At 60.3% G+C, this 22,949-nt stretch overlaps 1 protein-coding gene across 2 annotated transcripts in view; it reads left to right on the top strand.

Moving 5' to 3' along the window:
- Positions 1-22,949, top strand: part of SCUBE1 (signal peptide, CUB domain and EGF like domain containing 1) — a 114,286-nt gene that overhangs the window by 43,554 nt on the left and 47,783 nt on the right. For both annotated transcript variants that reach the window (XM_053919662.1, XM_053919661.1), the window contains exons 5-6: positions 18,976-19,101; positions 22,446-22,562. In XM_053919662.1, the coding sequence (XP_053775637.1) occupies positions 18,976-19,101; positions 22,446-22,562 (243 nt within the window). The remainder of the gene's footprint in view (positions 1-18,975; positions 19,102-22,445; positions 22,563-22,949) is intronic.

Raw genomic sequence — 22,949 nt, 5'->3', positions numbered from 1 at the left:
CTGCGTGCTTCGAGGAGAGGGCCTTCCTGGCAGAGGAAGCAGCACTTGTAAAGCAGACGCCTGTGGGCTTAAGATAATGGCCAGGCCCAGAGTGTCCGGGTGGGCTGAGTGCTGCGGCTGAGTGGGCTGAGGGCAGGAAAAGGGCCGGCGCTCCTGGGGCCTGGCCGTGCTGTGTGGTCAAGGGCAGAGAGGTGGAAGGAGGGCAGGACAGCCCTACGGCGGGGCCTGGAGGAGCCTGGCGGGCCTCCCGTAGGGGCTCAGAACCTCAGCTTCCGCACACGACATGGGGACGTGGCACTGACCCTGCTGGGCCTTGGGAGGACAGAGGGAGGGAGACCCTGGCTGTAGAGAGCCCAGCAGACATTGGAGCCGACAGAGTCTGTGAGGTGACAGCTGGGGGCTCTGGGCATAATTTTTATATGAAAGCAGATCTCGAGGAAGAAAATACAGTCAAAAAGTACAAAACCCAGGGTAATTAATCAGAACCACTTTACCAGACTCCTTAGAGTCCCCAGTGTTTGTTTAGGCCATTTGCTGAAAGACAGGACAGACCCGATCATCCCTAGCACTGCCGTGTCCCCAGAAGGATGTAGAAGCCAAGCCCTGGGTTCCTTGGCCGGTGCTCCAGTCTCATCGTGCAGACTTCCCCAGCAGCCCGTGTGGCGGCTGAGTTTGCCCCTTACGAGACCTCCCAGCTGTGGGGTTCTGGGGTCAAGCTGCCCCAGATGAGGACCCTGGGCCCAAATCTAGTTTTATAAGAAACAGATTCATGGAGAAGGGAGTGAGCGTTGAAGGGGGGAGGGGCGCTCGGCTTTCATCAAGGAGGGGTTTATAGGGCAGCTGCTACGAGCAGGCTGTAAAGTCCCCTTTTCAGCGAGGTTGTGTGTGTGCTGTCCCTTTGAAGGGTGGCCTTCCCACGGCAGGACTCCAGGTGAAGCGAAGGTGGGCGCAGGGAGGGAAGGCGGGCACAGTGCACTGGTGGCCGCGTCTCGTTTATAGCAGGTCCTGGTGTGACCTGTAAGCATCGTCACACTAGGGTTGTTACCAAGCAGACCTCAGCATGAGGGGGTTGGTGCTCACTCTGAGCAGGGCCCCAGACCACACCATAGGGAACTGGCAGAGTCAGGACCCCAGCCCTGGTCGCTGGCTGAGGTGTGACAAGGTGATAAGGGAAGAAACAGGGAGGGGACATGGACAGAGAAAGGCGGGGGCTGAAGGCCTCTTTGAGGAAGCCACGCATGAGCTGAAATGGAGCGAGGGGCCGGGGCAGTCGTGGGAGGAGCTGGGGGCGCATGCCAGGCAGGGCGTGTGCAGAGGCCCTGAGGTGGGAAACGGACCAGGCTGGAGCCGAAAGCAGGACAAGCAGCGGGGTGGTGGAGTATGTGGGGGGGGGGGGGAGCCGAGGGGAGAGGAGCCCAGGATGGGGGAGCTGGGCAGGGGCCAGACCCCGTGAGGCTACGGGACCGTGGCGGGGGTGTGGGTTGCGTGCAGAGCACAGCCCTGGGAAGCTGGTTAGGCAGAAGTGGGAAGACAGTGCCGCAGGGGAGAAGGGAGGACTTCTAGGGGAACTCAGACACTCCAGGAACTGGGCCTTGAGCCCACATGCCTCACCCCACCCACAGGCCCTGGGTGACCAGGTCCAGATTTTTACTTGAAACAAGGGATCGAGATTTAACCAGAATACAGATTTGGGGCCTCAACCCCAAACTGTGTGAACTGGCATTCTGATTAAGGAAGCCTTTTCCCTCATTAGAATTTTTGTGTGAATGTCCTAATTTTTAAACCTGGGCAATGAATCCATCTAAAGAACAGCAGACTTCTTGGATACCTCAGCAAGGACAAGTGGCAGCATTTCCAGGGCTCCCAAAGGCCACTTAGCAGGTCTGAAGCAGACAGGTCAAGTGCATGGGATGTGGGCTGACCGCTCGTTAATGCTTGTGGGCGGAGACGGGGCCCAGCTGACTGGACAGGCTGCCTCTCCCCTGAGCCTCCGCTGGCTGTGACAAGTGCCCTCAACTGTGTGTCGAGCACAGTGATGATCGTTAGCGCTCAAAGTCAGGGCAAGTCCGGGCTGCCAAGCCCTAGCTGGTTTTGCACCTAAGTGGCTTCTGATCCGAACGGCTGGCTTCTTGGAGGGCTGATGAGCCCAGAGCCATTTAGCAATTCGATTCCTCATGTCACCTGACTCTTCCTAATGCCCGTCAGCTCTTGGGAGCCTCCCCTGAGCAAGAGGAGAGGCACGCGGGCTGGTTTTGATTAGAGGTGGCCGGATGCGTGAGTGGGGCCAGCCAGGGTCAGTCCGGGCCAGTAGCTGAGCAGTAAGGCCATGGGGCCCAACCTCTTGGAGCGGCCCCGCTTCCTCAGTGCCAGCACAAACCCTGGCTCGAAGCATGGGGGTCTGGCCAGGCTGGGGTGGGAGTTTGAGGTTCTTGGCCATCGCCCGCCTCCACTGGCCACGTGGCCTCTGCAGCCACTCTGCGTCCCTGGGGTTCCTTGTCTACAGATTGGGACCAGTAGTGCCTCCTAGGCAGGTGAGGGGTCCTTTCTGGGAAATGCTTTGAAGTAGTCAGGAGCAGGGGCTGCTTCTCTAGAACCCAGGCTTGGCTTAGGGACATGGGCCGTCCCTCTGTCCCAGCGCTGGGGAGAATGAGACCCAGAGCTCTTGGCATCTGTGGCTCGAGGCTTCCAGGTGCTCTTTCCAGCCCCGTCACAGCCCGCACATGCGTCCCGCTCGGCCCTTGACACAGCGAACAACAACGGTCCCTCTTCGGCCTCACAGCCTGGGACAGCCAGGCCAGGCCAGCCCAGCCTCCACAGCCCCTCCTCACGGTCCTGTGCCCGGGAACCTCTCTGTCCCGGGGGCAGGGGCCAGCACCTTCAGGTTTTCTCCCCTCACGTGCCTGCTCTTTCATTTCAACTCACATCTGTGTGCTCTGGCACAGCGTGGCTCTGTGTGGTGTGGTGTGGAGTGCTGGGTGGCCAGTGCTGAGGGGCTCAACCAGCTCACCTTGGTTCTGCCTGGCTGCTGGAAGCCTGGGGGCAGTAAAGAAGGATCCAAGAAGCCCCTGAGAGCAGGTGGCCCTCTAAGGCGGCCAACTGGTAGGGTGTGGACGGGCAGTCAGCAGGCAGAGGGACCAGCATGGCCCCTCTGGGGTTTTGGAGGGACTAGGTAGCAGTGGGCGGTGTCGTGGGAAGGAGAGGGTAAGACGCTAGATGGTCTGGAACCAGACCTTGGTGGGAAGCAATGGACTGAAGGCAGCTAACCTTGAAAACCAACTTGGAGTGGGGCTCTGAACCCCAAGAGGCAGGGACCACAGGCAGGGGGCAGTGACTGCCCTGCGGAGCCCCCTCGTCCATTCTGGGCCTGTCTGGGGTAGGGTCTGGAGCAGGGTTGGCCCTCACCTCCACTGCCCTCCAGCACCGTCTGACTGAGGGGTGATTCCATGGCTGCCCCAGGGCCATGGAGCCTGGCGGGGTGGGTGCCAGCGTTTGCCTGTATCAGGTCTTCTCTGTACACCGCGTGGCCTCATTGGAGGGAAAGGGGGATTCAGGTGTGAACCCTCCCCCATGCCTGATGCTTGCCTACCCATCCCAGCCTGGACTCTGGGGCCCCCAGTGCCCTCCCTACCCTTCTGGGCCCATGCTGCTGCCCTTTTCCACCTGGGCCTCCATCCCAGCCAGGCTTCTCAGCTCTTGGCCGGGCTTCTCTGACCCCTAAAACTTCCGCCTTGTCCCGGCTGCTCAGTGGGGTCAGTGTCCCAGCAGCCCTTCCTGTCCGTTGGAGAGAGAGCCTCCCGGAGCCTGAGCCTAGCCCCAGAGCCAGTGGCACCCAGGGGCAGGAGACTGGTTCGCAGGAGCTTGGACTTGGCTGTAAAAGTGACGGCACGTCCTCCATCCTGGAGGTGGGTACGATCCGCACTTCGGGAACTTCCCCGCCCCTCTGGGGCCAGACAGGGACGTGAAGCAACTTGCTGGGAGGTGGCACTGGTAGCCATGGATGTCTGGACCCCCACGGGGACAGTATGGATGGAGAAGAGGAGGGTGGCTGAGGGGGGTGAGAGGCAGGACCTTCGGCAGAGGTTCACGCTCCGGAGAGGCCTGTCCCCAGGTCTCATAAGGGTGGGATGTTTTGGTGGTGGCTGGCTCTGGACAAGGTGGGGCCATGTCCCCTCCAGAGTATGCAGCCCTGGAGGGAGCCGGGGAGCTCCAGGCAGGACAAACCCATCTCTCCTTTCCGTGAGGTGCAAGGGTGGGGGCTGCTCAGAGGTCTCGTTCAGGGTCCTCACACAAGTGTCCAGATGGCCTGTGCGAAGCACAGGTGCCCGCCTCCTTCCTGGTCAGCCGGCTCCAGCCAGCCCCAGCCGGGGGCCTGTGCAGATTGCTGGGAGGTGACGGTGTGAGGAGGAGCCTGGGCATCTGGGGCTTCTCAGGAGCCAGCAGCTTACGATGCTGGAATGGACTCTCTGATCTCCCTGTGTGTGTTCTGGGGGCTTGGGGACAGCAGCATTCTGCCATCGGTGCTGCCCTTCAGTGACCTTGTGACCAGGCTCTGGGAGGGGGCTGCGCTCCTCCATTCTACTTGGTGGGCAGCGCTCAGAAGCCCCACCTTTGTGCCGAAGCACACCCTCCCGGCACCCACAGACTGCAGGGGAGGCAGGCAGGAAGACTGTGGAGGATACAGCAGCGGGGTCATGGGGCCGCTGGAGTCAGGGGAGAGTGCCTGCTTGCTCGCTCACTCAGCCAGCAGAGATGATAGCACACTGCTGAGGGGTGGACTTCAGAGTAGCGTCTCCCCACCCAGCACCTGGACTCCTGTTGGGTGGGGTAGAGGCCCCACCCGGCACACCACTGGAGTCAGCAGCAGCAAGAAGCCTTGCCCTTAGCACCCGAGCCCACCGCTCAAAGCCCACCCTACCTCAGGACTGGCCGGGGAGCTCCTTGGCCACAGTCACTGGGGAGTTTTCAGACACAGACCCCTGGAGCTGGGGCAGGGCAAGAGAGCCAGGGGTTCCCTCGGCAGGAGCCACCCCGGGGGCCAGCTGCCCTCTCTGCCCTGCCCCAGCCCTTGTCCTGGGCCCTTCCCCCACACTGTTCCAGGCTGGCCCTTGACCTTCCTCTGGACCTTGTCTTCCCTTCAGCTGCTGCTCCATCTGGAGGGCTGGCCAGGCTAGGGCAGAGGGTGTCCTTGTGGTGTGCAAGCTTCCCTCACCCCTGCCTGTTACAGACCAGGTGGGCAGGGAATAAACAGCTCTCGCATTAGCGGGAAGATCCGCAGTGCGGCTGGAGGAGGCCCGGCCCGAATGGCCCTTGAGGAGGGGCAATAAATCCAGCCCATTATTTTTTACGAGCCTCCCACCCCATAAACAACTCCTGTGGCTGTTGGTGAGCCAGCCTCATGCCCTTCTCCTGGCCTGGCTTCCAGCCAGCCCGGCCAGGCAGCCCAGGGGGACCCTGGTCCTTACTTCACGGTGCTTAGCAGTGGGGGTCCCAAATGCTGCAGACCCCCAGGCCCCCCAGCATGGACAGTGCAGGGCAGAGAGCGAGCCCCAGGCCGAGAGGCCGCCGGCCCCGGCCCTGGGGCCTCAGTTGCTCATCTGTGTAACAGGGTGCACGCCAGTGTTGAACGTGGAACTGTTTGTGAGGGCTGAAATGAGGTATTGCGTATACACTGTGTTCCCTGGTGACTGTCAGCTGTCGCCGGGCGTTACCATGTGCCAAGCGTTGTGCCTAGACTTTGACACAAGTAATCGGATCCTGGAAACAGCCCTGTGCCATGGAGCTGCTCTTCTCCCCACCTTGCAGGTGAGAGAATGGAGGCCAAGAAGCAGAGTTGTCCATAGCGAGTCAATAGCAGTCGAGGTTTGAACCCAGTCTGCCCATGGTTCCTCTCCACACTGCACACCTCGCGCCGCAGCCACAGCAAACCCTCGCCTGCCTCTGTCCCTGTGACCAGGGAGCCCTGTCATGTGTGCCTAACTGGGCCCCCGATCCCCATTCCCCAGCCCTCCATCCGAAGAACCCTTCCTCATGCCTCAGAGCCCACACTGCCCCACCCGCAGCCCCGCAAGGTGCTCTCTGCCACTCAGGCAGACTTGTCTTCCTCTCGACACAGCCACGTGGGTCTGAGCAGCTCTGCCCTCTTTCAGGGGACCTGTGTGTGAGCTCCTACGGGGGACACAGGTGTGTTTCTTTTGTCTAACTCGGGGCAGGGAGCAGAGGAGACATGCCAGGTGGAAGCGAGAAGGGACTGAGTCATCTCCTGAGGGGTGAATTGCGTGTGGCATTGGTTTCACAAAATGCTCTCACATCCCTCCTGCTGATAGGCCTGCACAGCGTGCCCAGGCCCTGGGGCTCGGCCACAGTCCAGCCGGGCGCCCTGCTGCTGGGCTCACCCGGGCTTGGCCCACAGCGGCATGCAGCCTGCAGGTCAGCTGAGGCCTCTCCAGCAGCAGCACCCTCAGCCGTCCCACGTTCAGAGACTTCCCCACACATGCCTCCGCGCCTCTGCGTGAGCTGCCCCTCTTCTGGAACACCTCTCCCCCTGCGGACCTCTGTCCCAGGGCCCATTCCAGTGCTGGCCCAGTGTGCACCCCCACGTTTGGTCACCTGGTAGGGTGACAGCTCAGCAGTCTGTCCCAGTTAGAATGGTTGGGTGAGTTCCCAGAGGGGCTTGTACCTGCCCTTGGCACCCGCTCTTAGGAAAGGGAAAGGTTCTCAGCATTTATTGAGTTCCTACTGTGTACAAGCCTTTGACAACCTTTCATCCTCACAGGCCCCTGGTGGATAACAGCTGCCACCCATTTGCTCCCAGGAGAGAACAGAGGTGCAAGACAGGGCAGCAGGCACAACTAGTATGGGACAGAGCCAGGGCTGCCCCGGTGCTCCTTCCCACAGCCCGGGGAGGGAGCGGGCGGGGGCGGGGGTGGGGGGAGAGGTACCGGCCTGGGACCAGAGCCGCCCATGTCCTTAGAGACTCCTCCGATAGCAGGGCCCAGAGTTCTTGGTGGCTTCTCCTCCCAGGTCCTCTGGGGCTCCTTCGGGCACACTCTTGAGGCCACCACGTGGCCCCTCCCATGCCTGGGGTTCCTCCATCCGGTCACCTGTCCACCTGACAGGAGGGAGAAACAGACTTTCCCTGGTGACGGGCAGGCCACAGCCCCCGTGGGACCTGTGTGAGCTGACTGTTCCCTCATCGCTTCCTTTAGGGTCCCTGTGGAGGGAGGGATAGAGTCACCAGATCAAATACAGGACACCACCTAAATTGGATTCCAGATAACAGATATTCTTAATACATCAAGCATGACCCACGCAATATTGGGACATATTTATACATGGGAAGTACCTGTTGCTTATCTGAAATCCAGATTTAGCCATCTGGCTTTCCCCATTTTTATTGCTCTGTCTGGCAGCCCTGGAGAGGAAAGGACATCTCTGGCTCCAGAGCCTGAGGAGTGCAGCCTCAGGAAGCCAAAGGGTCTCACAGGCCTCTGTGGTCCCAGCCACCAGCCACCGGGCCTCAGAGGCACAGCATGCGCATGGTGCCGCCTAGTGACCAGCTGGGGAACTTCAGGGGGCGGGAGGAGGAGTGGCCCTGGGAGGGCCCGGGTCCAGGGTGAGGTGAGGCTTTTGTGGGACGAGCTCTGCAGAGTCAGCGGGGCTGAGCAGATGGGCCAGCCTTTACGGGGCACCGCCTGTGTCTTGAAGTGGCTGTCGGGGGACCCTGAGCTGCAGCCATCCCTCTTTACTGCCCTCTAACGGCCCCCCTCCCCTGCTTCAGAGGAGGAAACTGAGCAGGTTCCAAGGCCACACACCTTAAAGGCCAGGCTGTGTGTCGCCCTGACAGCTGTCAGGCCCCTCCCATCCCACAGAGGCCACTCCCTGGGGCTCCCAGGGCCAGGGCTAGTCAAGGCACCAGGGCTGGGAAGCTGGTGTCCATCCTGTCCTCTTAGAAGGCGGGCCAGCCCACTCCTTCTGCTCTCATCTGGGACGCCGTGTGTCCACCCGTCAGGCACCCCGTGCCTGTCCACCCAGTGAACAGCCATGGCAATGGCCTTGGTCTCAGCTCTCAACGCACCCCTGTGGGTGGGCGCCCTGGCTGGCTCTGCTCGTGGCCTCGGCACAGGGCCTGCACACAGGTGGTGCTTAGGGGTTTCTAGAAGGACTGAGTGAATGAATGGGCGACAGCTCCTGAACAGCAGTCCCCCAGGCTTCCCCCTGGTGTGACAGATGAGTGTGGACCGGAGTGGCAGGGAGCTGGGAACCGGAAGTTTGTGTGGGCGCTGGACCAGCTCCCGCATGCCCAGGGCGAGCCTCGGTGCTATGGGCTGCAGCCTCCTCGGTGTGGAAGGAGTAGTTCATCCAGCTGCTCCCCACGGTTCCTTCCAAGTCCAGCTTTCTGGGAAACGAGTCCATTCCAGCTGTTGGCTTGGAGACTCAAAGCAGGAGGCTTCGTTCTGGGGGCGTGCCCTTGACCATAAGCAGTGCACTCACAGACCAAGCCCCTGCAGGTGTTTGTCGGATGCCTGCGATGGGCTCAACTACGGCTCGGCCCCTGGAAGAGCAGAGCGGGTGGGGGGCTGGTCCTGTGGAAAGCCTGGTGTAAACGAGACCCCTGCCTGATGCTGTGGAAGGAATCAGCGAGCGGCTAGTGAGCAAGTGGACATGGGAAGTGTTGGGAGTCAGACCGTACAAGGGCCAGACTTTTGGGGCTGGACCATCCTGGGGCCCTGGTAGGTGCCCTGGAGCCCGAAGGAAGGGCTGGGGTGGGGGCCGAGGGAAGCAGTGCAGAGGCGGAGCAGTGCAGAGGCCCTAAGGGCCACTGAGGCAGCCGACGGAGCATTGGGCCAGGGGCCGGGATCCTTTGGGCCTGCTGTGGAAGTGGCCATGGGGCGGGGGTCAGGTCCCTGCTTTACCACACTAGTTGGGGGACCTCTCTGAGCCTCAGCATTGTCACCTGTCAGGTGCCACCTGGCATTCAGTCATGGAGATGATTGGCCAGGGTTGTATGCAGAGAGCCTGGCACAGCTCCTGGCACTGGAGAGCCCTGGGGAAGTGGGAGCCCACGGTCCTAATCACTCCTGCTTCCCAGGCGGGGCTGCCCCTGTAGAGACAGCCTGGGTTGGGCCAGGGTCTAGTCCGGGTCAGCCAGCTGCTGGTGCCCCAGCCAGGGCTGGAATTGCCCAGGAGGATGAAATTTCAGGGGCTCGGGGTGGGAGGCAGAGCCCCGTTTCTGCTAAAGCCCCGGGCTCCTAATGAGAGGCTGTCAGAGCACCATCCAGGCGCAGGTGCCCTCGGAGTGTAATTCTGGAGTTGAGGCAGATCCAGATGCCGGGGCGGGGCGGGGGGGGGGGGGCGGCGGGTCAAGGGCTGGGGCCTGTGGGTGGACGCACCCTCCCGCCTGGGAGTCTGCCCTGTCCTCATGCAGAGACCAGACCCGGCCCAGGCCCACCAGTGCGACTGGGGTCAGGGAGCACTGCTTAGGCCTTCACTTGGGCTGGGTGCTGTGCAGAGCTGGGGCGCACACAGGTGGCCCGGGCTCCTCCAGGAGCCCCAGTGGCAGGGGCAGCACAGCAGACCTGCAGTGACAATTAGCCTGGCGGAGCTGTGAGAAAGGGAGGCACGGAGGCCTGGCCTGGGCCCCTGATCCAGCCTGGGGACTTGGAGGAAGGGTGGAAACACAGAGGGTTTCCTGGAAGAGGTGATGCCCAAACCGAATCTCAAATAACTAGTCAGAAATTGCCCTTCAGAGGAGGGAGGGAGCGTGTCCCAGGCAGAAGAAAGTACATTGCCCAGAGGACTTCCAGCCCAATCCTGTGTGCACTGGGTGGGTGCGGAGGGGGGACTCTGGAAGGCTTTTCAGCAGTGGGAATTCACAGTCTGATCAATGCTCTAGAAGGTTCCCTCTGCCCCTGGAGAAGGGCAGTGCTTCAGGTCAGACAGATCAATGTTCAGGTTTTGGCTCTACCACGTCCTACTCGAGGGACCACAGGCAGGTCGCCGACCTCTCCGAACTGCTCTGTGAAGCGAACATAAAGCTGCCCACCGCGCACGGTGGTGCTGAGAAGGTCTGTGCTCTCCTCCCCATGCCAGGCCGGGGCTGGGCTTGGGTGGTCGGGAAGGAGCAGGCATGCCCCCAGCCCTCAGCAAGCTCCAGCAGGGGCCCCAAGGGGGCTGGGGCGCCTCTCCTGGTTGGGGAGGGCAGGGTGAGTGAGACATTGGGCATTTTGAAGAAGCTAGCTTTCGAGATGGGCTTGGAGAGACAGAATGTGGAAATACGGACAGAGCCGGAGAGGCCAGGGGCTGGGACAGTCCAGCCTCCCTGCCCCCACCCTGGGGCGGGGCACAGGGGAGCCCAGTGCCTCTGAAAGCCCACTGGGAGTACAGGTTCACATCTGCCTGAGTGTCCCTTGGGCGGGTTGCCCAGCCTTTCTTCGCCTTCCTCTCCTCACTTGCAAAGTGGGGATAATGGCATCGACTTTGAAATGGGTCAGATGCTTAAAGGGGATTATTCATGTAAAGCACTTAGTGCCCAGTGGGCGCTCCGCAGGGGGACCTGTGGTTGTCATCAGCCGCGGTGAGTTTCGGGCTGGCTGCCCCCATTCTGTCTTGCTGCAGGCGTGCCCCCCCATCCAGCCCCTCCCCTCCCCTCAGTTTTAATGTCTCTGCAGCTCAGTGGCTTTTATCTGTCACGGGTGGGATACACCAGGACAGAAGAGCCCTGCCAGGTGGTCGGGGAAGAAGACACACCTGAAGCACGTGGGACAGCGTGGCACGCAGGCAGCTCTGGGCAAAGGCGTTGGCCTCGCCGTCTCCCCCACCAGCCCCGTCCACGCCGTCCCTGTGCCTTCCCCGAGGCAGGGCCTTGCCAGCTCTCCTTCAGCTCTCCATCAGAGTGCGTGGAGCCTGTGTCTGTTCCTCCCTGGCCGCTCCGTCCTGTCCCCGCCCCCTCCCCCAACCCCAGGCTCCAGCCTCTTTCTGGCTGCATAATCTTCTATTGAGGAGGCTGAAGGGGAGGGAAATCCTTTCCTCCCAAGTTGGGGGTGGGGGAGGGGCAGAGCAAGGTAATTGTTCTTTTCTCTCTGCTCCGCTGTTCCCGCTTGCCTTCCCTTCCTGCGTGGTTAAGGGACATGGATGCGGAAGGCGATGTTATTGATGAAGTCACCATAGCAACGACCCTTGGGAGGCACACATTCCAGCTTTGTTATCCTGAGCCAGGGCAGTGGGAAAGACTGGCTCCTCGATGCAGATTGGCTCGCCTCCCGTGGCCCTGCTTTAGATGCATCCGTGAACTTTGCTCTGCGGGACACAATGCGCGCCGGTTTGGGGCAGGCACATTATGCTGTCGTTGAACCCTGAGCACGCTGGTGGAATATCTGAAAGTGATAGAAGTCCTCTGGGAAAAGCGGGTCGCACTGGGGGAGAGCTGCCAAGGCCTGTCACAGGCCCAGAGAAGGCAGGAATCGGGGAGCAGCCCCTTGGGAGGAAGCACTGGGCACTTGGGAGAGGACATTGCAGCCGGCCACGTCCCTGCCTCTCACACACTGCATGGCCCTGGCACGGCTTCCTCCCAGCCCCGTCCAGCCTCCGTGTGCTTGTCTGGGAGACAGGAACGGCAGTATCCACTTCTCAGGCCCATGGTGAGAGTTAAATTAAATGCAAGTGTCGTTGGAGCCCAAGGCCCTCATCACATCTCCTGGAAAACTCAGAGAAAGGGGCTCTTAAATGTGTCACAGATCTAGCCTTCCTTTTGTCCCCACACTGCTGCCCCTTCCCCAGGCTCCTTCATCTCTGCCTCCCACGTGCTTCCTGCCTGCGGTCCCAGCCCTGCTTCCCTGCGGCATCCACAGATCTCTCAACACATAGGTGTAAGTGCCCGATTTACCATTTTTCACAGCTCCCCTGCCTGGGCTGAGCCCCTCCGGCCCTTACCTGCACCCTCAGCCAGCCTCCCTGGCTCAGGGAAGTGGAGTGCACATTGAGTGAGCTCTTGGAGGCAGGTCCTGTGACTGTCCGCTTCTATACAGGTGGGAACGAGGGCCCGTAGAGGTGACGTGATTGCCCCAGGTCACGCAGCAAGCGGCAGAGTCTGCGCTGGGACCTGGCAACCTTGCTGCACAGCATCTGTCTCCACTCCCCACCCCTGGGCACCAGCGAGACACTCGTTCCGAGTTTACAGGACATAATTGGATTTGGGTGGGTTGGATCAAATTAGATTCGACCTGGCGGGCAGCCTGGCCTGGCTGGCACCGGGCCCCTGAAGACCAGGCTTTCTGGGAAGGAGTCTGAAATGACATCTCACTTCCCCTGCCGCCCTCGGCCCTGCGGTTACTCCCCCACATCAGGACAGGAAGGTAGGCCCAGGGGATGGCTGCACCTGTCCCAGGCAGTCCCTATGACCATCTGCTTGGGAACAGGTGCCCCAGAAAGTGCTCAGGCTGAGCAGACTCCAGGCCATACAAGCCTGGCAGCTGGCAGCGGCTCCAGCGGCTCACCCCACAGCACCTGCTCCCCCGGACCACGACTGCTCAGTGGAGAGCCAGACCTCCGCCCCGGACCCTCCTTCCCGTTTCCACCTCCCATCACTGTCGAGCTGGAGTGTTCCCTCCTGGGTGGGTCCTGTGTCGGACAGGGAGTCCCCTGAAGGGCTCAGAGCACGGCCTGCCCTCGGGACTGACCAGAGGGTCGAGCATAGAGCAGAGGGAAACAGCACAGCCACACACCAGTGCTCTTCGCGAGGGGAGCGCAGGTGCCCAGAAAGCCCCTGACCAGAAGGCCTGGGGGCCAAGGCGCTGCCTGGCTCACACTCGCAGTGGCTCATGATTGTTGTTGAGAAGTCTGGACTCGCGAGGAAGGCCCCCTGAGGGCAAGTCCGCAGTGCTGGAGAGGGCTGGGGACGGCTAGCGCTGAGCGCAGATGCCTCACAGAGCCGTCAGCCTCGGGCACCGCCGCTGGTCACCGACCCTGTAGCGCTCCGAATGCGGCAGGTGCCGCCAGCGGAGATGCCCGGGCAAGAGGGGGCACGTGCCTGGAGAACCAGGGGACGTGGCTTCAGGCCCAGCTGTGCCCCCAGGGGCTCAAACACTACGGGCAAGAATCAGTACCCACTCCCCACTCTGTCCTCTGCGAGGGCTGTCCTCTCTGAGGCCTCTCCCCTTGCTCTGGAAAATATTATTTTTAATAAAAAAGAGATTAATGTGAATATAATAAGTTTTTAATTTCTATTTTTAAATAAATTAATAAACATAAGCTTCCCTATTTAATTGCTAGTATGGTGTTTATGAATAGCTACAGATCAACACAAATTCTTTGGGCTCCTCTGTAACTGCCCGCAATGTGAAGAGGAGCTGAATCCTGCCCGCTCGGGACCCAGCCCCACCCCTGCCTGCCCTCAGCTGGAGGAGAAGAGGGGCCTCGAGTGAGAGGGCAGGTCAGGGGAGGACAGGGGCCTCTCCTGCAGTTAGGGCCATGCCTGTGAGGCTGCATGTGGGGGCGGGGGCCGGGTCTGCCTGCCCCGCTCCGGGGTTTCACTGTCCAATGCCCATCAACTTTGACCTAGAGAGCTAGGTCACTCCCCCAAGCTGTCCTTTGCCAGCAAAACAGCGACATCGTCTTGCCTCATTATTAGTCTAGGTATCGGAAAGGAAGCCCAGCCCTGACCGGTGTGGCTCAGTGAGTTGGGCGTCACCCTGCAACGTGGCAGGTCACCAGTTTGACTCCTGGTCAGGGCACGTGCCTGGGTCGCTGGTCAGGGCCCATGTGAGAGGCACCCAGCCGGTGGGTGTTTCCTTTTCCTCCCTCCCTTCCCTCTCTCTAAAAATAAATGAATAATCAGATTTTTAAAAATCTTAAAAAATAATAATACTAATTCCACTTTTCCGGCATCCGAGGCCGATGCCTCAGCCACTGGGGCGACCGACGTGGGGAGCGGGATTCGCGCGCCAACTGCACTTGTCCTCCTTCCCTCATGGTGGTTTCCCCGGACCCGCTATGGGTAAAGGAAGACTGCCTGGCGGGTGAGCGAGGCAGCCCGCACCGTCCTTGCTTTTGGCAGAGGCTGAAGGGCTGGGCACAAGGACAAGGACAAACGTGAAAGGCCGCAGCAGGCGCCCTGTTTGCATTTTGTCGAGGGTGGAAGTAGGAGGGTGGCTGACTAGAGGTGGGCTCACACTCTGTTGGGCGCTGGGGAGTCTCCCCCATTGGTCAGGATGGTGGCAAGGGGAGTTTCTTAGACTGAGCGTGTCACAAGCTAGAAAAACGAATGAATTGATAGGGTCCCTAGAGCGGGAAAGCTAAAAGGATTAATGGATAGGGCCCAAGCCTGCTAAAACTGGAAAGATGAATGGATAGGGACCCTGGCCTGCCAAAAGCAAAACTATGTGGATAGAAGAAAGAAAGAAAGCCCTCGCCCCTCTATCCCTATAAGAACTGGGGGCTCGAGCAGGAAAAGGAGATGATCTTTGAGACAGGAGTCCACCATTCACCCAGGTCGTGCGGCTAAAGCCTCTTCTCTTTTCCACTACACCTTCTTCATGAGATTGGCTTTCCTTGTGGCAGGCCGCCGAACCTCCGTTTTGTTCCGTTACAGTCCTATGTGATTGTTTGGGGGAGCATATTTGTCTCTCTTCCCTTTGCTCCTAAGTAGTGCAGGGGCAAAAATCAGGGAGGCTGGCAGTTAGTGACCGAGTCTTGACTAACTTGGTCCCATCGCTGCGGAGGTGCTGGGCCAGAGGGGTGCGGCCGTTGTATGTGTATTCAGTCGTTGCATTGCATGTAGGGTGCAGTCCGACCCACCACCCATCCTTTGGTGGGAACCACTCCTGCTCTTCTCAGACGTCACTCCTGGCGAGCTCCTGGGTTGTGTTCTTGTGTGGGGGTGTTCCTGTGACTCATCTGGGACAGACCTTGCTGGTTGCTTTACCCAAGAGCCATCACCTTCTTACTCGTGTGCTGGTTGCCTGCTACCATGACCCTGCCATTTGTATGCTCTCTCAGAAAGTCTGGAGTCTCACTTCCAAAGGGAGAGTCTCGATGGTCTCGTGCCTCTTGTGTTTTGTTTGAATTAGGAGAGGGCTTTCTGGCCAAGGGGAGATAACAAGTGTGCCGGGGGCTTCTGGGAAGTGCTCCTCCCTCTCAAGAACGGACACAGGGCACTAGCGTGTCCCCTTTAATTCCCTCTGAACATTGTTGTCTGTGTGTAATGTGAGGAGCAGAACCACCCAGCCAGCACCACAACGGCCCAAGACTCCAGCCCAAGAGGCAAAGTCAGCCTGCTGAGAGTGGCAGAGCAGAAAGATGGAAAGGACCACAGGAATGGGGTCCTCCCTGAGTCAACAAATACTGAATGAACTAATATTGCCTATGCCCACCTATGAATGTATTTCTAAAAGAAAATTATTTTTGTCCAGAATAGGAAAATTTATAGAGAAAGCATAATAGTGGTAGCCTAGGGCTGGGGGAGTTTAAGGGGAAATGTGAGTGACTGTTAAATGGGTATTTTGTTTTTGAGGTGATGAAAATCTTCTGAAATTGTCACGATGGTTGTATAACCCTGAATATATTAAAAACCATTGAATTGTACAGATTAAATAGGTGAATTGATTATGAAAAAAATCTTTTAAAAATAAAAAGGAAAGGAAGGTCGCCTGGTGGCAAGTCCATGGTGTGGGGGAGAGCTGTGTGACGTCTAACATTGAATGCTCTGTCTAGCATCCCAAGTTCAGGGCCATGTCAGCTCCCCAGTGACAAGTTTATGGTTGGTATTGATTACCAGGGTTTCCTGTAAGCTGTGATTCTTTGGCTGGGAATGGAAGTTTAGTCGCCCCTTCCCCACCACATAGAAGCTTGAGCTTCAGCACGGGCCCTGGGCTCTCCCAGCTTAGGAAGGAAGCTTGGGTCTGCTTGATTGGCATCAACTTCCTGCGCAGCCATAGGACAGCCTGAGAGACTCACGCGGCGTGGTAGCCTGGGGGGCCATAACCCAAAGGTCAGGAAGCTCTGCAGAAGTGGTGGAGTTTGGATCGGGCCCAGGATTTTGTTTATGGAGGACAGGAGAATCAAGGGGCGGGGAGGGGGGGTGCTTTGGGGGTAGTCAGCCAGCGGTGTGGGATCACAGACCATGGGGATTGTGTAAGAGATGGCGTGTGACGAAGCCGGGAAGAAGCTAGAACGCCCACTCCTTATACATTTGTGGGCACCAAGGAGCCACAAAAACCATACAAGAGGGAGTGAGGGGTGCCCCTGGACTCAGCCCACTGCTGACAGTGGCCAAGGATGACGGGCAGGGAGGCTGCTCATCGGCCACCACACACTGGCCAAACCCTCTCGAGGCCAGTTTCTCAGAAGACTGACAGAGGCACTGAATATGTCTCCAGGGCCCCAGGGAGCCCCGCTGCCGGGCCGCCTCTGTGGCAGGGCTCCCTGGCCACGCCGAGGCCCCGAGGGGCTGCACTTCTGCCAGCCCTGCAGGAGGAGGCCCCAGCCCCAGGACTCAGTGTGCCCATAGTCATCGAGCACCTGCCATCTCCGGCTCCCTGCTGCCCGGGAGGCGGGCGTCGTCATTCCCGTGTTACAGACGAGGCTGCGAGAAGGGAAGCGGTTTTCTCCGAGACCCGCCAGTGGTCTGGAGGCTGGGCTCGGCTCACCCCTGCCTGACCTCACCAGACTGCCTTTCCAAGAGAGCCATGTGCCAGGCTGGCTCGTACCAGCTCACAAGAGTCACTTCCATCCAGTGATGTCTCCCTGGAGCTTGGAGGGTGCATTTCCACCACAGAAATTGGCAAAGGCTGCCAATCAGCCCCCCACCCAAGCCTCACCCCACCCCCAGCAGTGGCTAAACGACTATCAGTGCCCCACTTTGCTGGGCCTGCAGACCTGCTGCTCTGAAATGCAGGGAGCTCCCTGCGAGTGTGCAGCTTCCTGCGCGGAGCCCGGCGCCCGAGAGCCAGGCTGATTCAGCTGTGCGTCAGTTGGTCATACTCTGCGTCAGTCCAAGAGTTTGACTTGAAAGGGCAAGAAAATCAAGGGGAAGGACTAATCAGAGCAATAAAGTCAGGTGAAACCAGAGGTCAGTATGCTGAGCAACACACAGGCTTCACTGATGTCAATTTTCTGTTTGATTTAACTTAAGAATTTTAAAAGTCTGTATTGCAGCTGCCAGGACGTTTGTGTTTTTAAAGACAGGTCGATTCTCAGTCCCCCCTGACCATGCATGAAGTGGGCGGGGTTGAGACTGAACTACTCCTCACCTTGAACAGGAGACCAGTGCGCATCCTGGGAGAGGAGGCCACCCACGTGCCCCCCGCCCCCGCTTCTGCGGGGTTCCTTCCACCCTCCGGGCCAGCCCCTCCCAGTGGGACATGGGAGCCGGGGCTCAGGGCGGTGTGTGGGTGGACAGCAGCTCTTCCTTTCATCTGCCATTAGCCTCTTGATGGACGTGTGACCTATACCCTCTCACTTGACCCCAGACCTAATAAATTCTGGAAACTCCTCACAAATCACCAGGAAGATAAACATCAACTGGGGTCCCCCGAGAGGGGTCCAGGCCGCTCCAGGCAGCCAGGGAGGGAGATCCAGTCTCCTGAGGGGGGGCCTGTCCCAGGAGCTATGGCCGACTGAGGGGAGGAGACCTTGTCCTCTCCATCACACCAGTGCCCTCAGAGCCGACTGGGTAGGGTGCAGAGGCCGGGCATCCGCGGGCCCTGCCCTCGAAACCCGTGGGCAGCCCAGCTCCATGCTCAGCAAGGCGTCCAGTGCAGGAGGCGGACGGGGCTGTGTCATCCGGACCCCACGGGCCTTCGGGGCAGGCATCTTGCTCAGGGTTCCCTGTCTCTGAAAGGGCTGCTTGCCTTTATAGGGGACGAGGAGCGTGTGCAGAACGTCATCCCTGCCTGGGGTTTGGAGCCACGGTGGAGGCTCTGAGAGCCTGGGGAGGAGAGGAGGCAGGGAGTTGGCTGGTCGTGTGCAGGACAGGGCTCCCGAGTCTGGCCGGAGGACACACAGGAAGGGCCTGCCAGGCAGGGCCACCAAGGGCCAGGCTGCAGGTACAAAGGCTGCTGCACAGAGAAGGGGGGATGCCATGGCAGGTCGGGGAGCCAGCCCTGGCCCCTCTCACACTCCTCCCTGCTGAAGGCTCCCAGGCAGCAGGGAGGCCAGCACTGGCTGCCCTTTTAAGACAAGACAGAGAGAAAAGTACCTGAGGTTTGCCTACATTTTTTGCTTTAAAAAGTAGCATCAGACAGCCAGCAGGAGTCTTGGGCAAGAATAGGAACATGGTGATGTGTGTGCCCCTGAACCTGGGTTGAGCTCAATGGGACAGCGGTGGCCGTGCGGGGGTGCATGTGTGAGGAGCTGGAGGCCCACGCCAGGTCATGCAGGGCTCGGCACGTGGAGGTGAGGGCAGCTCTATGAAGACCGGGCACACATGGAGACCCCTCTTCAGCTGGTGTGGGTGGGGGTGGCATGTGGTCCAGTGCCAGGCCATGGGGCTGGCGAGGACAAGGCTCCAAGGTCCGGGGATGGACTCGGGCAGAAAGCCATGGACGGGGCTCAAGGGCCTGGTGGCATCTGGGTGAGACCCCGGAGGCTCCGGGCACAGCCACCTCACAGAGGCACCCCCCAAGCACACTGGAATGCACTGTGTACCCCTCCTACCCCCCTGCTGCAGCGAGGCGCTGTCTGAAGCCCTGACCCTAAAGCAGTTCCACAGACCGTACCCCGAAGTCTCCGTGGGGGCCCCTCCCGGCCACCTACTGTGCAGCTCTGGGAGCAAGGCCTGGGGACGGTTTGTCCCCTGAGAGCCCTCCCTCCAATGGGCAGGTGTGCCCTCTGCGTGTGTAGTGCGTGTGCCCCGCGTGTGCTCGCAGCTGCCCCAGAACTCTCCCTTCGATTGTGATGTTCCGTGGGCTCTTGCAGCCTGAAATTTTCTCCCTCCCTCTCTCTCCCCGGTCCCCAACCCCTCTCTTGTCTGTCTCTTCCCAGAGGGTATGAACTGCATGAACAAAGACCACGGCTGTGCCCACATCTGCCGGGAGACACCCAAAGGTGGGGTGGCCTGTGACTGCAGGCCCGGCTTTGACCTTGCCCAAAACCAGAAGGACTGCACACGTAGGTGGATGGAGGCAAATGGGTCAGACATCCCCACGCGTCTCCTGCCATTGCTCTGTGGGGGGGTCTGTCCAGTCTCTGTGGGACGTGGCCTAGGGTGGGCTCTCAGCCCCAGGGGTGGAGAAAAAGGCAGGGCCCCTGGAGGGTCTGGGGAGGCATGAGGGACAGGGCTGTGAACCCTAGGCCTGAGGGTTTCCCTCCCGGCCCCTCCCCACCCACACAGCCCTGGAGCTGGCCGAGTTTTACCTGGGGCCCCATACCATGGCCCTGCCAGTTACTCCTGTGCCCCCGCCTCTCCCCCTGCCCCCAGAGACCCATCGCTCTGAGCTCTCACTCTCTGAGGGAATGGAGGGGCTGTGACACAGGGGTGTATGAGCTCGGGCTTCTGGAAGCTGCCCCAGCCAGCCCTCAGCAGCAGGATGGTACAAAGGAGTGGAGCTTGGTCTGGGGGCTCCCAGCCCAGGACGTAAGCCCAGGACTCGCCTTGCACCCTGGGAGGTCGGGGCTGAATGAGGCCTCTGGCCAAAGGGGCCACTTCAGGGCTTGGTGTAGTGCAGCCTTCCAGTGGGGTCACCCAGCTCCCCGGGGGGAGCGGCGGCCAGCAAGCAAAGTGGGACAGGGGCCAAACACACTCAGCTAGTCCTCAAAAGCCCCAGCCCCAGCGCGGCCTCCACCAGCTGCGTGGGGAGTACTGGGGTGAGGCCTCTGCTCGTGGGGCACTGGATGCCCCAAGCATGGCAGTGCTTGCCCGTGTCTGCATGGAGCTGAGGGAGGCTGCTGTGAGCATGCCCAGCCCTGGCCAGAGACAGGAGCTCCCTGCCCTGCCTGCTTCCCGATGCAGCCAGGGGTGCAGAGGGGCCCGAGCCGGCTGCCCATAGGAAAAGCAGCTGTGCTGGCCACTACAGGGGTGGCTACAGCTGACCGGCTCTCGTAAGAAAACAGCCTTGCTTTCCATCCTCCGTCCTGCAGAGAGGACAGCATCCTTGTCAATCCACCACCCTTGGTCTTTTGTGATTCTGTCAGGGCACCCGCTCTCTGTGGGTGCCCACCACACCTTTCCTAGCTCATGCTTTCCTCCAGCAGTCACCAAGGGTTTGGGGGGACCCACAGGCATTAGACACAGTCCCTGTCTCCACAGTCCATGCGCCAGCCCCCGACTCGTGATTCGTATATTCCTCGAAGTGAACAACACACTTCCTTCCGCCACGGCGCGGTCCCAGACGTGGACCAGCCTTCTTCCTCTTCCTTCCAGTTGGCCCTGGGGATCACAGTGGTGAACACATGTGCCGTCACCCAGGGCAGGGCCACTCAGGGAAGTGCCAGCTCCTGCCCTGGGACTCCTTCCTGGCCCTCCCGTGCTCTACACAGATGCACAGACACCCCACCCCCACCCCCACCGGCCAGGCTACCTGCAGGGCAGGAAGTGAACAGCCCCACCTTCCCCAGTCCTCCCTGTCCGTAACCCCAGCATCCTCAGGACACCTGCCAAGGACAGGCACCTGTGCCGCGGCCAGGCTTGTCAACAGGCTCAGTCAGACGAAAACACATCCCTTCAGTGAGCAGGACTTGCTGACGCTGCCCTGGCCGAGCCCTGGGCGGGGTGCTGGGGAGAGAGCTGCGAGTGCCGGCAGGTGGCTGGGGCTGTAATTCCATCCAGGGCAAGTGCCACAGTTTGCTCAGCATCTCCTGAGTGGCCGACCTGGTCTGAGTGGTCAGGGACCAGGCAGGGCTGTGTGAGTGGCTAGGACCCCCTGCCCTGCCCCAACAGAGTAGAGCCAAGCCCTAGCGCAGAAGGCTCGCCAGTGACAGAAACAGCGGCCCCTGTCCCTGCCCCTCAGCTGGCTGTCACCAAGCCCTGTGGAGTCTGACGGCAGCCCGGGGCCCTGGGGTAGGTGAGCGCCCTGCGGCCCTCCCGTGAAGGGCCAGCCCTGGGCCTTTCCACGTGGTTCGTGTGGCGGGTTAGTGTCCAGTTAGCAATGAGATTTTCCCTCTAGCCCTTGGAGTCACTTGAGGTCCGGGAAATTCTAGATCTGGAGTTGGGCTGGGGTCAGAGGCCTGGCCTCGCCGCCTCTATGGACCAGCAGGACCACCCCTGCTGGACCATCCTGCTCTGCGCCAGACCGTCACAGAGCAGGTGTTCAGAGCCCAGGGCCCTCCCCAGGGCGGGGGAGGTTTCCCGGGTCTTCCCCGAGCTCCAGGCTCCAGCATCCATTTCCATGTATGAGCTGAAGGCTCCCCAGGTGCTTACCAGCTCAGCCCTCGGGGTTTGTGAGGTGCACACACCTGTGTGGGGGGAGTGAGGGACCCTCAGTGTGACCCTCGCTCAGGTGGTCTCCCACAGACCCTGCACTCCGGCTCCACCCCACCCCCCTCACCTGGCCTTTTTCAGGCTGCAAAGGCATGTGGTGTCCCGCCCGAGGTGAGGCTCTGCTGGGGTCTCCCCCTCACCTAGGATCTGTGCAAGCAGCCACCCGTGGAGCCCTGGGCTTCCCTGGGCCTATTCCTGGGCAGAGGCCTCCAGCCAGCAGGGGTGACCGGGGAACCCTTACCCGGGAGACCCTGGACTTCCCTTAGCGAGATGCCTCACCCTGGCATGTGATAACTGCCCATTTTCTTTTACATAAACTTGAGTTTATCCTTGTTCTTACTTCAGACTGGCTCCATTTTGTTCAGCCCTCTCGGCAGACCCAGGTCGTGGACGCTATGTGCCAGTTTAAGACCCCAGGCTGAAGGACCCCAGCTCCTCCACTCTAGACCTTGCAAGCTGTGTAACATGCTTAAAGAACAGGCCATTTTCAAAACTGCACCCAAGGCGGCATTAACTTGCCTGCGTTCTGCCTGCGTGGACATTGCCTTGTGGGAGGAGGGCTTCAGGGGGTCAGTGTCAGATGGCTGCAGGGGCTTGGAGAGAACAGATGTCCGTGGGGACACCCTTCCACACGCCCTCCCCCCCGCCCCGAGAATATACCTGGTCTTACGGACAAGTGCCCCATCGAGACAGGCTATTTTAAAGTGTCTTTTGCAGCCCAGCAAGTATGAAATTGTCTAGCTTGTCCCTTTCTTTAGCTCACACCGTCTCAGTGCCTCAGCTGAGTGCTGGTTCTGTCCAAAGCTCAGGTCACCCAAAGTCCATTCTCACCCCACCCAGCGACCTTTAGGGAGTCAAGAGTTCCATCCAAGACCCTCGAGGGCTGAGGTCCAGGGAAGGTGGGCCTATTCACCGATCATCTCCCGCCCTCACTTTCCTCCCCCCTCCCTTAAAAAAGAGCACCAACACCAGGAAACTAATCATTCTTGTTGTCGTTCTGTCTACGCATACGTGTGTGCACTGCGGGCCTCACTAGTCACCTGTAACTACGGAAACGGAGGCTGCCAGCACAGCTGCGAGGACACGGACACGGGCCCCCTATGCGGCTGCCACCAGAAGTACGCCCTGCACTCGGATGGTCGGACCTGCATCGGTAAGTGGACGCCTCTGCCGCACTGGCACCCTGTTCCACCCTGCCCCCCACGGGGCGCGCTGGGTGGCCCTGAAGTCAGCCAGCACCCCACCCTGACCCCATTTCCAAGAAGGACACTTAGGGGAAACGAGACCAAGTGTGCCCCGCAGAACGGGTGGGAGCTTTCTGTGGGGCCGCACCCACAGTGGCTCCGCCCCCGCACTGAGCGCCTCTGCTTTGTGTCACGACCAGCCTCCTGCCCATCCTCACGCTCGCCATGGGGGCAGCGGGCATGGGAGGAGGAAGGCGTGTGCGCCCGAGGTGGGCAGCTGCTGTTCCTGAGGCTCGGTTTCCCCGCTGACATGGATACGGGCTGGGCCAGCCTTCCGCAGCCCAGGGAGCGGTGCG

The sequence above is a fragment of the Desmodus rotundus genome, chromosome 3 (genome assembly GCF_022682495.2).
Source record: "Desmodus rotundus isolate HL8 chromosome 3, HLdesRot8A.1, whole genome shotgun sequence".
Classification (NCBI taxonomy): Eukaryota; Metazoa; Chordata; class Mammalia; order Chiroptera; family Phyllostomidae; genus Desmodus; species Desmodus rotundus.
The sequence above is the reverse complement of the archived record's forward strand: the minus strand, read 5'-3'. Positions and strand labels throughout refer to the sequence as shown.